Genomic DNA, 13,955 nt, shown 5'->3' with positions numbered 1-13,955 from the left:
CCGCAGCGATGCCGGGCGGCACATCGCATTGGGTTATTTTTGTGAGAATGCAATTTACATGCTGATATGTTTTTGAATGGTTGGTGTAAACCAGGGATGGGGAATTTTCGGCCCTCCAGCTGTTGAACTACGCATCCCAGCATGCCCTGCAACAGTTTTAGCATGGCCAAATAGCAAAACTCTAGCAAAGCATGCTGGTATGTGTAGTTCAACAGCTGGAGGACCAAAGGTTCCCCATCCGTGGTGTAAACCCTCACAAAGGGAGGACATACAAACTCCACACTGATTGGTACCTAACCCACAAACCCAGGGCTTCGAGATGGCAATGCTGACCATTGCTCCTCCGTGCTGCTCTATAAATTATATACAAACACATACACCAATAAACTACAGAAGTGGAATATTTCAGTCCAAAATATTTTAATTACATAATCTAAATCACAAGCAGCATAGTTATACAAATAAAAACTGCAAAACTGAGAAATACAGGTTGAGTATCCCATATCCAAATATTCCGAAATACGGAATATTCCGAAATACGGACTTTTTTGAGTGACAGTGAGATAGTGAAACCTTTGTTTTTTGATGGCTCAATGTACGCAAACTTTGTTTAATACACAAAGTTATTAAAAATATTGTATTAAATGACCTTCAGGCTGTGTGTATAAGGTGTATATGAAACATAAATGAATTGTGTAAATGTAGACACACTTTGTTTAATGCACAAAGTTATAAAAAATATTGGCTAAAATGACCTTCAGGCTGTGTGTATAAGGTGTATATGTAACATAAATGCATTCTGTGCTTAGACTTTGGTCCCTTCACCATGATATCTCATTATGGTATGCAATTATTCCAAAATACGGAAAAATCCCATACCCAAAATACCTCTGGTCCCAAGCATTTTGGATAAGGGAGACTCAACGTTTACTAACTAAAAAAAAACAAAAACATTAAAACAAGTTACTTCAGAACTTAGCTAAAAGAAAAAAATATATATACTTAAGATAATTTTCTTTGGCAAACAATCCTATGGAAAATACAAGTATCTTATTAACTTAGTTGGTCCTTTAATCACATTAAATATTTGCATTTGATACAAAAAATAAAAGGATATACTAAGTAACCTAAACACCAGGACACCTAAGACTAGATCCTTTAGTCCGCATTCTCTCAACTCAAAGTTTGCGACATGTTCAGCAGCTACTGTAGTTTTAATTGGGGCTTTACAGTGTAATGGAGTTGGTGTGTTAACAGGGAAGTACCAAAACCAATGAGCACATGCTCTGTCCCAGTGAGCAGCAGTCACTCACACTGCTACACAAACATCAAGATTTATGCCCACATGCTCTCCACCAGGTCGCACTGCCACTTATAGCTGGGAGTGTAGCAGCCAGGGCTATTTTTATCAGCACGGAGGGGAAGAGGAATGAGCTCTGCAGACCCGCAGGGTGCCAGCAAAGCATGGGAGACTCGCCAAGGCCTAACTAACCCCCATGGTGCTGCATGCTCCCAAGTGAGGAGAAAGGGAGGGTTGCATTTAAAGCAGGGATCGGCCTGGCACAGCAACACTGGGACGTTTGGTAGATGCCGATTATTATTTTAGTCACTAGTGCTCATGTTTCTCAGCGCTTTACTGAGAGTTTGGGTATTCACATCAGCCCATGCGCCAGGGAAGTTTACAATCTATATTCTATTCCCACACACAGATTATTATTTATTTATTTTTATTATTATTGTCAGATTCCAATTAGCCTACCACTGTTTTTGAATTAAACCCACATGGCTCAGAGGGAATGAAGAGGGAGGGTGAAGTGGCACCGGATCCCGCACCCAGTATAGCCGGGGCTGAACAGCGTGTGCATGGTGTACAGAGAGGCCCTTAGGCCTAGGACAGGAGACCCACGTTGCCTGTCTGAATGGGGAATGCTGGGTAGTAGCAGGGGGTGGGCGGGGCCAGTGGAACGTTGGACCATGAACATTCTGAAATTGGAACGTTGGACTTGGACAGTTCATTAACCCCTCAGCCGCCGGGCGCTGTGCAGCCGCCACACGGTATCACACCGTATCATCTTCTCCCACCTGTCCGCCTCGCAGGAGGGACACATGCATAGTGTGGAGCCACCGATCCTCCACCCACTAGGCCAGACTGCAGTGTCATCAAAGGGTGTACTAGGCAACCCCTTCCCCCTTCTGTCACCGCCCCCCGTTTCTCTCTCCAGTGTCACAAGCCTAGTACTGGGAGGGGGAAATCAAGCAGGTGACCTTATAAGCACCCCCTAAAAGACATAAAAGCTGGGGGGCAACCACAACAAGGATGATCCCTATACATTTAAAAATAATAATACAGTAGCACATTTCACCCACATGGTGCTCAGATCCCTAATGAGAGACACTCCCAGCACCGCCCGCACACAGTCCCGAGATCGGAGCTGCAGAACAGCATGAGCGGCACACTACACATGATCTGCCCCTACTGCCGGGAATATGGGACACAGAGATAGCACATTACAGTGGGGAAGACATGCAAGTGGCATTATACACCTCCCCCTCGTTATTACACCCCATCCAGGAGTAACCCGGGCTGCAATCCGTCAAACAGCCCATCTACCCGGATAGCACGGCGGATCTGCTGGTGCACGTACCTGCCGGGAGCTGCCCATTGACCGGCCCTCCGTGGCCACCGCTCGCCTTGATCCATGGGTTCACCTTGGGCGGAGGAGCTTCCACAAACTCCTTGCGCCCCAGCGCTTCATCGCCCTCCTGCCCCAGCTCCTGCTTCCCTCCCTCCGGCGGCCGCCTTTCTTCCACCTCGCTGTCCGCTGGAGGCTGCTGTTGCAGGGGCGGCGGTGGCAAGAGCGGAGCCTCTACCTGAGTCGCCATGTCCCCCACCACCACCCGGGCGGGGATGAGGTGTCAGACCCCCGGGCTTTCCTGTTCTCACAGGGCGTGCAGGGACGCGGGCAGAGCGCTCTGGGCAACAGGCGTAGGGTAAGCAATCACCGGGCGGCCTCCCGAAGTCACCGCGGCTGCTGCAATATGGAAGCCAAGGAAGACCACGCGATGGGACTGTGCGGGGACGCGCTCTGAGACACGCCGACGTGCGCGCTCCCTGCAGGGAGGGGGGAGGAGGTGGGACTGTGTGTGTGTGGTGAGGGTCAGCAGGGGAACCAGGCCCATTCATTCTTCTTACGTTACTTTCGATCTCAGGGTTTGGCAAAGGGTGCAAATCCAGCTGCTGTGGGACTACACATCCCAGCATGACCTGTAAAACGTTGCCAGGGCTGCTGGGATGTATAGTTTCACAGCAGCTGGAGTGCTTCATGTTGCTTACCCCAGCTGTACACTTTGCTAATCCCCAGACCTTACTCCTCAATGGTGGTCATTCCGAGTTGATCGCAGCCAGCAACTTTTTGCTGCTGCTGCGATCAACTAGCCCACGCCTATGGGGGAGTGTATTTTAGCTTAGCAGGCAGGGCCATTTCTTGGGGCAGGCGAGCAGTGCAACCGCACTGGGCGCCCGCCGCGGCACTAACTGTGGCTCCCTACTTCCCCTCCTATTTCTCCCCGAGTAACCCGCTCGGGGGGCGGAATTTCACGGAATGACGCGGTTGCGTCGTTACGTCACAACGCAACCCCGTCACTCCGCGAAACTCTCCCCCCTCCGAGCGGAGTACAGAGGGGGATCGGGGGATCCAAGTTAGGAAGAGGGAAAGCCCGGCGCGAGGAGCGACTGGTGAGGCGGGCCGAAGAGCGGTAATCGCCTCTGTAAGTATTCTCTCAATGTGTAAAATGGGGACACCTGCCGTAATGTGTGAAATGGGGACTCTTGCCTGCCGTAGTGTGGGGATTTAATGTATCAAGGGCATTGCGGTGTGTGGCATAATATGGTGCAGGGGGCATTACTGTGTGGGGCTTAATATGGTAGAATTTTTTTTTCCTGTGGTGGTCGTGATCTGTTGGAGCAGGGTCAAAAACTGGATTGTTAGGTAGTATTTTCAGACGAGGCCATGCCCATTTAAATGAGGCCACACCCATTTAGATGAGGCCACGCCCCCTTGCCAGGTGCGCGTGCACATTTTTTTTTTATCTAGGTGTGTGTGTGGGGGGGGGCGCATTTTTAAATCTCGCACTGGGAGCCAAATTGGCTAGAAACAGCCCTGTTAGCAGGGCTGCGATCGCTTGTGCAGCCCTGCTAAGCTAAAATAATTTAAAGCAAAAGAAGACTAGGCCTATACCTACTTGCCCTGTGCGATGATCCCTGCGATGCTGGAGCCGGCTTTGACGTCAGACATCCGCCCTCTGTTCTTCTGGACACGCCTGCGTTTTACTCACCACTCCCCGAAAACGGCTCCAAACGGTCCGGATCCGCCCTGGCACGCCTCCTTCCTGTCAATCTTCTTTGCGGTGGGCTCTGCGACCGCTTCCTTTGTAAGTCGCGACGTAACGGGTCACCGGGCAACGTCGCGCACGCGCACTGCGGCAGCCACGCATGCGCGTTCCGCACCCGTTCGCACCGCAGCTATAAACCGCTGCGTGCGAACGGGTCGGAATGACCCCCAATGACACCTTCCTCTCTAACCTACTATCATTCTGAGACTTGAAGTTTCCCAGCTTCCTGCCTAACCCTGCTTCCCTGTGTATACACAATTATCATATACGTGCATCTTGAATAGAGATGTGCACCGGAAATTTTTCGGGTTTTGTGTCCTGGTTTTGGATTGGGTTCCGCGGCCGTGTTTTGGATTCGGACGCGTTTTGGCAAAACCTCCCTTAAAAAATGTTGTCGGATTCGGTTGTGTTTTGGATTCGGGTATTTTTTTTTTCCAAAACCCCCTCAAAAACAGCTTAAATCATAGAATTTGGGGGTAATTTTAATCCCATAGTATTATTAACCTCAATAACCATAATTTCCACTAATTTCCAGTCTATTCTGAACATCTCACACCTCACAATATTATTTTTAGTCCTAAAATTTTCACCAAGGTCGCTGGATGACTAAGCTAAGCGACCCAAGTGGGCGGCACAAACACCTGGCCCATCTAGGAGTGGCACTGCAGCGTCAGACAGGATGGCAGTTTTAAAAACTAGGCCCCAAAGAACACATAATGCAAAGAAAAAAAAGGGTGCAATGAGGTAGCTGGATGACTAAGCTAAGCGATACAAGTGGCCGACACAAACACCTGGCCCATCTAGGAGTGGCACTGCAGTGTCAGACAGAATGGCACTTAAAAAAAATTGGTCCCAAACATCACATGATGCAAAGATAAATAAATGAAAAAAAGAGGTGCAAGATGGAATTGTCCTTGGGCCCTCCCACCCACCCTTATGTTGTATAAACAGGACATGCACACTTTAACAAACCCATCAATTCAGCCACAGGGTCTGCTACACGATTGTGACTGAAATGACTGGTTGGTTTGGGCCCCCACCAAAAAAAGAAGCTATCAATCTCACCTTGCTCAAACTGGCTCTACAGAGGCAAAATGTCGACCTCATCATCATCCTCCGATTCCTCACCCCTTTCACTGTGTACATCCCCCTCCTCACAGAGTATTCATTCGTCCCCACTGGAATCCACCATCTCAGGTCCCTGTCTACTTTCTGGAGGCAATTGCTGGTGAATGTCTTCACGGAGGGATTGATTATAATTCATTTTGATGAACATCATCTTCTCCACATTTTGTGGAAGTAACCTCGTACGCCGATCGCTGACAAGGTTACCGGCTGCACTAAACACTCTTTCGGAGTACACACTGGAGGGGGGGCAACTTAGGTAAAATAAAGCGAGTTTGTGCAAGGGCCTCCAAATTGTCTCTTTTTCCTGCCAGTATACGTACGGACTGTCTGACGTGCCTACTTGGATGCGGTCACTCATATAATCCTCCACCATTCTTTCAATAGTGACAGAATCATATGCAGTGACAGTAGACGACATGTCAGTAATCATTGGCAGGTCCTTCAGGCCGGACCAGATGTCAGCACTCGCTCCTGACTGCCCTGCATCACTGCCAGGGGGTGGGCTCGGAATTCTTATCCTTTTCCTCGCAGCCCCAGTTGCGGGAGAATGTGAAGGAGGAGCTGTTGACGGGTCACGTTCCGCTTGACTTGACAATTTTCTCACCAGCAGGTCTTTGAACCTCTGCAGACTTGTGTCTGCCGGAAAGAGAGATACAACGTATGCTTTAAACCTAGGATCGAGCACGGTGGCCAAAATGTAGTGCTCTGATTTCAACAGATTGACCACCCGTGAATCCTGGTTAAGCGAATTAAGGGCTCCATCCACAAGTCCCACATGCCTAGCGGAATCGCTCCGTTTTAGCTCCTCCTTCAATCTCTCCAGCTGCTTCTGCAAAAGCCTGATGAGGGGAATGACCTGACTCAGGCTGGCAGTGTCTGAACTGACTTCACGTGTGGCAAGTTCAAAGGGTTGCAGAACCTTGCACAACGTTGAAATCATTCTCCACTGCGCTTGAGTCAGGTGCATTCCCCCTCCTTTGCCTATATCGTAGGCAGATGTATAGGCTTGAATGGCCATTTGCTGCTCCTCCATCCTCTGAAGCATATAGAGGGTTGAATTCCACCTCGTTACCACCTCTTGCTTCAGCTGATGGAGGGGCAGGTTCAGGAGTGTTTGCTGGTGCTCCAATCTTCGGCACGTGGTGGCTGAATGCCGAAAGTGGCCCTCAATTCTTCGGGCCACCGACAGCATCTCTTGCACGCCCCTGTCATTTAAAAAAAAAAATCTGCACCACCAAATTAATTGTATGTGCAAAACATGGGACGTGCTGAAATTTGCCCACATGTAACGCACGCACAATATTGGTGGCATTGTCCGATGTCACAAATCCCCAGGAGAGTCCAATTGGGGTAAGCCAATCTGCGATGATGTTCCTCAGTTTCCGTAAGAGGTTGTCAGCTGTGTGCCTCTTATGGAAAGCGGTGATACAAAGCGTAGCCTGCCTAGGAACGAGTTGGCGTTTGCGAGATGCTGCTACTGGTGCCGCCGCTGCTGTTGTTGCTGCGGGAGGCAATACATCTACCCAGTGGGCTGTCACAGTCATATAGTCCTGAGTCTGCCCTGCTCCACTTGTCCACATGTCCGTGGTTAAGTGGACATTGGGTACAACTGCATTTTTTAGGGCACTGGTGAGTCTTTTTCTGACGTCTGTGTACATTCTCGGTATCGCCTGCCTAGAGAAGTGGAACCTAGATGGGATTTGGTACCGGACACACACTACCTCAAGAAATTCTCTAAGTCCCTGTGAATTAACGGTGGATACTGGACACACGTCTAACATCAACACAGCTGCCAACGCCTGAGTTATCCGCTTTGCAACATGATGACTGCTGTGATATTTTATCTTCCTCGCAAAGGACTGTTGGACAGTCAATTGCTTACTGAAAGTAGTACAAGTGGTCTTCCGACTTCCCCTCTGGGATGACGATCGACTCCCAGCAGCAACAACAGCAGCGCCAGCAGCAGTAGGCGTTACACTCAAGGATCCATCGGAGGAATCCCAGTTAGGAGAGGACTCGTCAGACTTGCCAGTGACATGGCCTGCACGACTATTTGCGTTCCTGTCTAAGGAGGAAATTGACACTGAGGGAGTTGGTGGTGTGGTTTGCAGGAGCTTGGGTACAAGAGGAAGAAGGGATTTAATTGTCAGTGGACTGCTTCCGCTGTCACCCAAAGTTTTTGAACTTGTCAATGACTTCTGATGAATGCGTTCCAGGTGACGTATAAGGGAGGATGTTCCTAGGTGGTTAACGTCCTTACGCCTACTTATTACAGCTTGACAAAGGCAACACACGGCTTGACACCTGTTGTCTGCATTTCTGTTCAAATAATTCCACACCGAAGAGGTGATTTTTTTTTTGTAATTTGACCAGGCATGTCAATGGCCATATTCATCCCACGGACAACAGGTGTCTCCCCGGGTTCCTGACTTAAACAAACCACCTCACCATCAGAATCCTCCTTGTCAATTTCCTCCTCAGTGCCAGCAACACCCATATCCTCATCCTGGTGTACTTCAACAGTGACATCTTCAATTTGACTATCAGGAACTGGACTGTGGGTGCTCCTTCCAGCACTTGCAGGGGGCGTGCAAATGGTGGAAGGAGCCACCTCTTCCCGTCTAGTGTTGGGAAGGTCAGGCATCGCAACCGCCGACATAATTAGACTCTCCTTGGGGATTTGTGATTTAGAAGATCGCACAGTTCTTTGCTGTGCTTTTGCCAGCTTAAGTCTTTTCATTTTTCTAGCGGGAGGATGAGTGCTTCCATCCTCATGTGAAGCTGAACCACCAGCCATGAACATAGGCCAGGGCCTCAGCCGTTCCTTGCCACTCTGTGTCGTAAATGGCATATTGGCAAGTTTACACTTCTTCTCAGACGCTTTTAATTTTGATTTTTGGGTAATTTTACTGAACTTTTGTGTTTTGGATTTTACATGCTCTCTACTATGACATTGGGCATCGGCCTTGGCAGACGACATTGATGGCATTTCATCGTCTCTGCCATGACTAGTGGCAGCAGCTTCAGCACTAGGTGGAAGTGGATCTTGATCTTTCCCTATTTCACCCTCCACATTTTTGTTCTCCATTTTTTAATGCGTGGAATTATATGCCTGTAATATTATTATATCAATAGCAATGGCCTACTGTACTGTACAACTATATACTGTTGGTCACCAAAATGCTGCACTGTACTACTATATATACTGTTGGTCACCAAAATGCTGCACTGTACTACTATATATACTGCTCACAACAATGCAGCACAGATATGGATACTTGAAGTGACACGGAGCTGCAAGATACAGCAATGGCCTACTGTACTGTACAACTATATACTGTTGGTCACCAAAATGCTGCACTGTACTACTATATATACTGCTCACAACAATGCAGCACAGATATGGATACTTGAAGTGACACGGAGCTGCAAGATACAGCAATGGACTACTGTACTGTACTACTATACTGGTGGTCACCAAAATGCTGCACTGTACTACTATATATAATATATATAGTATATACTGGTCACACAACAATGCAGCAGATATTGAGCACTGATGATCAGGATACTGTCTAGAACTGAGTCTGACACGGAGCTGCAAGATACAGCAATGGCCTACTGTACTGTACTACTATAATTATATACTGGTGGTCCCCACAATGCAGCACACTGAGCACAGATGTTTGCAGCACACTGAGCACAGATATGGAGCTTTTCAGGCAGAGAACGTAGATATTTGCAGCACACTGAGCACAGATATGGAGCGTTTTCAGGCAAAGAACGTAGATATTTGCAGCACACTGAGCACAGATATTTGCAGCACACTGAGCACAGATATTTGCAGCACACTGAGCACAGATATGGAGCTTTTCAGGCAGAGAACGTAGCCACGTCCTCTCCGTTCAATCTCCAATGCACGAGTGAAAATGGCAGCGACGCGCGGCTCTTTATATGGAATACGAATCTCGCGAGAATCCGACAGCGGGATGATGACGTTCGGCCTCGTTCGGGTTAACCGAGCAAGGCGGGAAGATCAGAGGCTGCCTCGGACCCGTGTAAAATAGGTGAAGTTCGGGGGGGTTCGGATCTCGACGAACCGAACCCGCTCATCTCTAATCTTGAATTTACATTTTCTAAATCAATAAAAAAAATACACTTTCAAACCTGCAATAATTTTACCATAGCCACATTTTAAGCAACAGCTTGCTTCCAGTTGTAAACTACAAGGTATTATGCTGGCACCGGATAAGTACATGTCAATAATTAAAAATAAATAATAATAAATAAGGGCTCTTTTTAAATCTAAAATGAGCTACTGCGGTACTTAACATATTCTGCTATACATAGTTAAGCACTGCTGACATTTATGTACAATATTACAGCCGCTGAAGCGTTGGTTAGAAAAACACTCTCTCCTGCAGTGGTTTCATTCCTTGCTGTCATTGGGACGCTGACTGGGATCTCCTTCGCTATTTCTTCTTTACTTACTGTTCTGTGCATGTGCAAGCCGAAAAAGGCCACAAGTAAAACTGCAGCTTCTCTGAGGCGAAATTCTCTGACATCACTGAACTGTTAATTGGTTCTGCGTGTGCATGAGGCGGCAGACCTTGGATGTGAATTGCGCGCTAAGTATACATGACGCCATTCTGAAATGGCGTTTTTTTTAAACCGTGAAAAGATTAACAGTTTAATAAATTGATTCCACTTCACTGTTTTTGTAGAAGGCTGTGCAATGCACATACAGGGGCTTGTGATGTTCAGTCTGCATATGCGCATGACACTTTCACCCAGCGTCAATGTCTAAGGCTTTGCTGAAGCCGGAAAGGCTGTTGCTGGGTCCCATTGTCAGCAATGGTGACTCAAGCAATGCAGTGACCCCCCAGCCCCCTCCACAACCACATAATGCCAGTCTTCTTTATGTACCTCATGGAGTAGGGCACATTTTCAGGAGCTATACAGCAGCCCTTATTATAGCTAGTTTTATTTTAACGTCTTTAACCAGGAATCGTCCTTTCCATCACCAAGATGATCTATCTGACTCTACTAGACTTAGTTCGAGCTCAGCAGATTTACTTGGACAAGACTTTTTCTGTCCTTTACACAGATTCCATGCGTGATACTTACAACGCACAAACATAGTGTGGGGCGACCAACAACAAATGTGGTGTCTGCGCATTCCGCAAGGGAAGCGGCAATCTCCGGGGCAGCACGATGAAGCTGTGGTGGAACAGGCCCTCTCTCCACACGTTTTTACTGTTTTCAGTTTTTTTCCTCCGGCAATACCCACCTTGGGTGTACAGTTCTCCAGTCAGGCAGCCTGAGTGTTCCCTTCCCTGAGAGTGGCTGTTGAACGTCCCATGGTCCTGTATTCCCCGGCCTTGCTGAAAGAGAAAAGAGGATTTTTGATCACTTACCATTGAATCTTTTTCTCTGAAGCAGGCTGCGGAACACTGCAAGGTTTGGTTCTTGACTGTCTTTTCCCTACTGGTTTGCTTGATTATTATAACAGTTTCACTGGGTTACCTAATGCTAATTCTTTCCGAACTCTTTTAAAGAAGTACTGCATACCTCCCAACTGTCCCAATTTTTGCGGGACAGTCCCGTTTTTTGGGGACTGTCCAGCTATCCCACCCGCAGGCAGCAGTGTCCCGCGCGGGGGGGCAGTTGGGAGGCTCTGTCTCTCGCTGCTCTGCTATTCACTGGAGTCAGAGGGAGAGGGGGCATGCCAGCGGCTCAAAGAGCGCTGGGCATGCCCCCTCAGTGACGGAAACGGGGTCGTGGCTCGCGATCGCGGGTCCTCCGCAAAGCCACGCCTCCTTTCCTTCGGCCACGCCCCTTTTCTGGGAGCGCACGCGGCTTCGCCGCGCGTGTGTCCCTCTTTCACCATATGGAAAGTTGGGAGGTATGGTACTAGCATTATAGGGCTGCAGGGGAGAGGAGCTTAGAATTGAAAATTACAGTTCAGTCTAAGTGCCAACTCCTCCAGCCAACCTGCAATCCCATGGTCCAGTGTTCCCCAGCCTGCTTCAGAGAAAAGGATTAAACGGTAAGTAACCGAAAATCCTCTTTTTGTATAAAGGAAATTTTATGTTCACAAAAATTTGTTTCCAAAAATAGCTTCTTCAGGGGCCTAACTATAGGCCAGAATTGGGGAACCTTTGGACCTCCAGCTGTTGCTGAACTACACATCTGATCCCATCATGCCCTGCAACAGTTTTAGCATGGCCAAATAGCAAAACTGTAGCAGGGCATGCTGGTATGTGTAGTTCAACAACAGCTGGAGGGCCAAAGGTTCCCCATCCCTGTTATAGGGGGTCATTCCGACCTGATCGCACGCTGCCGTTTTTCGCAGCGCAGCGATAAGGTCACTACTGGGCATGCGTATGCACCGCAATGCGCAGGCGTGTCGTCTGGGGACAAAGCGGATCGTTGCTAGGCGATAGATTTAACAAAGAATCCATTCGCACAGCCGATCGCAAGAAGATTGACAGGAAGAAGGTGTTTATGGGTGTCAACTGACCGTTTTCAGGGAGTGGTTGGAAAAACGCAGGTGTGTCCAAGCGTTTGCAGGGCAGGTGTCTGACGTCAATTCCGGAACCAGACAGGCTGAAGTGATCGCAGCGGCTGAGTAAGTTCAGACCTACTCAGAAACTGCACAAACTATTTTTGTACCACTCGGATGCACAGGTGTTCGCACACTTGCAAAGCTAAAATACACTCCCCAGTGGGCGGCAACTATGCGTTTGCACAGCTGCAAAAAGTAGCTAGCGAGCGATCAACTCGGAATGACCCCCATAGACCATACTTGCCTACTCTCCCAGGAATGGCCAGGAGGCACCCAAAAATCACACTTCCGGAACCTGGAAAAGTGGACAAGTCTCCCACAACTTGCTTGCAGTATAGCCAGAGCCGGATTAAGAGGGGGGTCCCGGGGATAAGTACCCCGGGCCCCCTTTTTTCAAAGGGCCCCCCTTCGCTGCCGCAGATTGGAACAGAGATCCGATCTGCGGTATTGCGCTGCGCTCCCAGGAGCCGGCGCCACACGCAGCGGCAGGGCAGCTCAGCGACTGCTGTCCCTGGCGCCTCTGGCTCCCGGCTCCCGACAGCGGCTCCACTGGCTGCACTGCCTGTGATGGAAGGACAGCTGAGCGACGGCTCAGCTGTCCAATAGTGTGAGGAAGCAGCAGCCTGCGGCTCAGTCATTGGCTGGGCGCGCAGGCTGCAGGGAAGGAGGAGGGAGGAGTCGGACAGCCGCGCGTGGACTCCGTGGAGGCAGCAGCCAGCCCAGCACCCGTTCTCAGCCAGCTCAGGGGACTCCTTGGCTACCTGTACCAGTGCAAAAGCACATCAGAAAACGTAAGGCTGCATTACAGTATGTTCTGGGTTTTAATATATATTATATATATATATATATATATATATATGTGTATATGTAAATATATGTGTGTGTATATAAAATATAATAAGAATTTACTTACCGATAATTCTATTTCTCGGAGTCCGTAGTGGATGCTGGGGTTCCTGAAAGGACCATGGGGAATAGCGGCTCCGCAGGAGACAGGGCACAAAAGTAAAGCTTTCCGATCAGGTGGTGTGCACTGGCTCCTCCCCCTATGACCCTCCTCCAAGCCAGTTAGGTACTGTGCCCGGACGAGCGTACACAATAAGGGAGGAATTTTGAATCCCGGGTAAGACTCATACCAGCCACACCAATCACACCGTACAACTTGTGATCTAAACCCAGTTAACAGTATGATAACAGCGGAGCCTCTGAAAAGATGGCTCACAACAATAATAACCCGATTTTTGTAACTATGTACAAGTATTGCAGATAATCCGCACTTGGGATGGGCGCCCAGCATCCACTACGGACTCCGAGAAATAGAATTATCGGTAAGTAAATTCTTATTTTCTCTATCGTCCTAGTGGATGCTGGGGTTCCTGAAAGGACCATGGGGATTATACCAAAGCTCCCAAACGGGCGGGAGAGTGCGGATGACTCTGCAGCACCGAATGAGAGAACTCCAGGTCCTCCTTAGCCAGGGTATCAAATTTGTAGAATTTAGCAAACGTGTTTGCCCCTGACCAAGTAGCTGCTCGGCAAAGTTGTAAAGCCGAGACCCCTCGGGCAGCCGCCCAAGATGAGCCCACCTTCCTTGTGGAATGGGCATTTACATATTTTGGCTGTGGCAGGCCTGCCACAGAATGTGCAAGCTGAATTGTATTACACATCCAACTAGCAATAGTCTGCTTAGAAGCAAGAGCACCCAGTTTGTTGGGTGCATACAGGATAACAGCAAGTCAGTTTTCCTGACTCCAGCCGTCCTGGAACACATTTTCAGGGCCCTGACAACATCCAGCAACTTGGAGTCCTCCAAGTCCCTAGTAGGTGCAAGGCACCCCAATAAGCTGGTTCAGGTGAAACACTGACA

The 13,955-nt window shown here is 48.8% G+C and overlaps 1 protein-coding gene across 3 annotated transcripts in view; it reads right to left on the bottom strand.

Annotated features, from left to right (window-relative positions):
* LARP1 (La ribonucleoprotein 1, translational regulator) overlaps nucleotides 1–3,134 on the bottom strand; it is a 145,287-nt gene extending 142,153 nt beyond the window's left edge. For 2 of the 3 annotated variants that reach the window (XM_063928359.1, XM_063928360.1), the window contains exon 1: nucleotides 2,646–3,134. In XM_063928359.1, coding sequence (XP_063784429.1) covers nucleotides 2,646–2,883 — 238 coding nt within the window. In that variant the 5' untranslated portion in view covers nucleotides 2,884–3,134. The remainder of the gene's footprint in view (nucleotides 1–2,645) is intronic. The other variant, XM_063928361.1, reaches the window with a different exon arrangement.
* Between the last annotated feature and the right edge of the window lie 10,821 nt (nucleotides 3,135–13,955).

The sequence above is a fragment of the Pseudophryne corroboree genome, chromosome 6 (genome assembly GCF_028390025.1).
Source record: "Pseudophryne corroboree isolate aPseCor3 chromosome 6, aPseCor3.hap2, whole genome shotgun sequence".
Classification (NCBI taxonomy): Eukaryota; Metazoa; Chordata; class Amphibia; order Anura; family Myobatrachidae; genus Pseudophryne; species Pseudophryne corroboree.
Note: the sequence above shows the minus strand (reverse complement) of the source record. Positions and strands in the feature narration are given on the sequence as shown.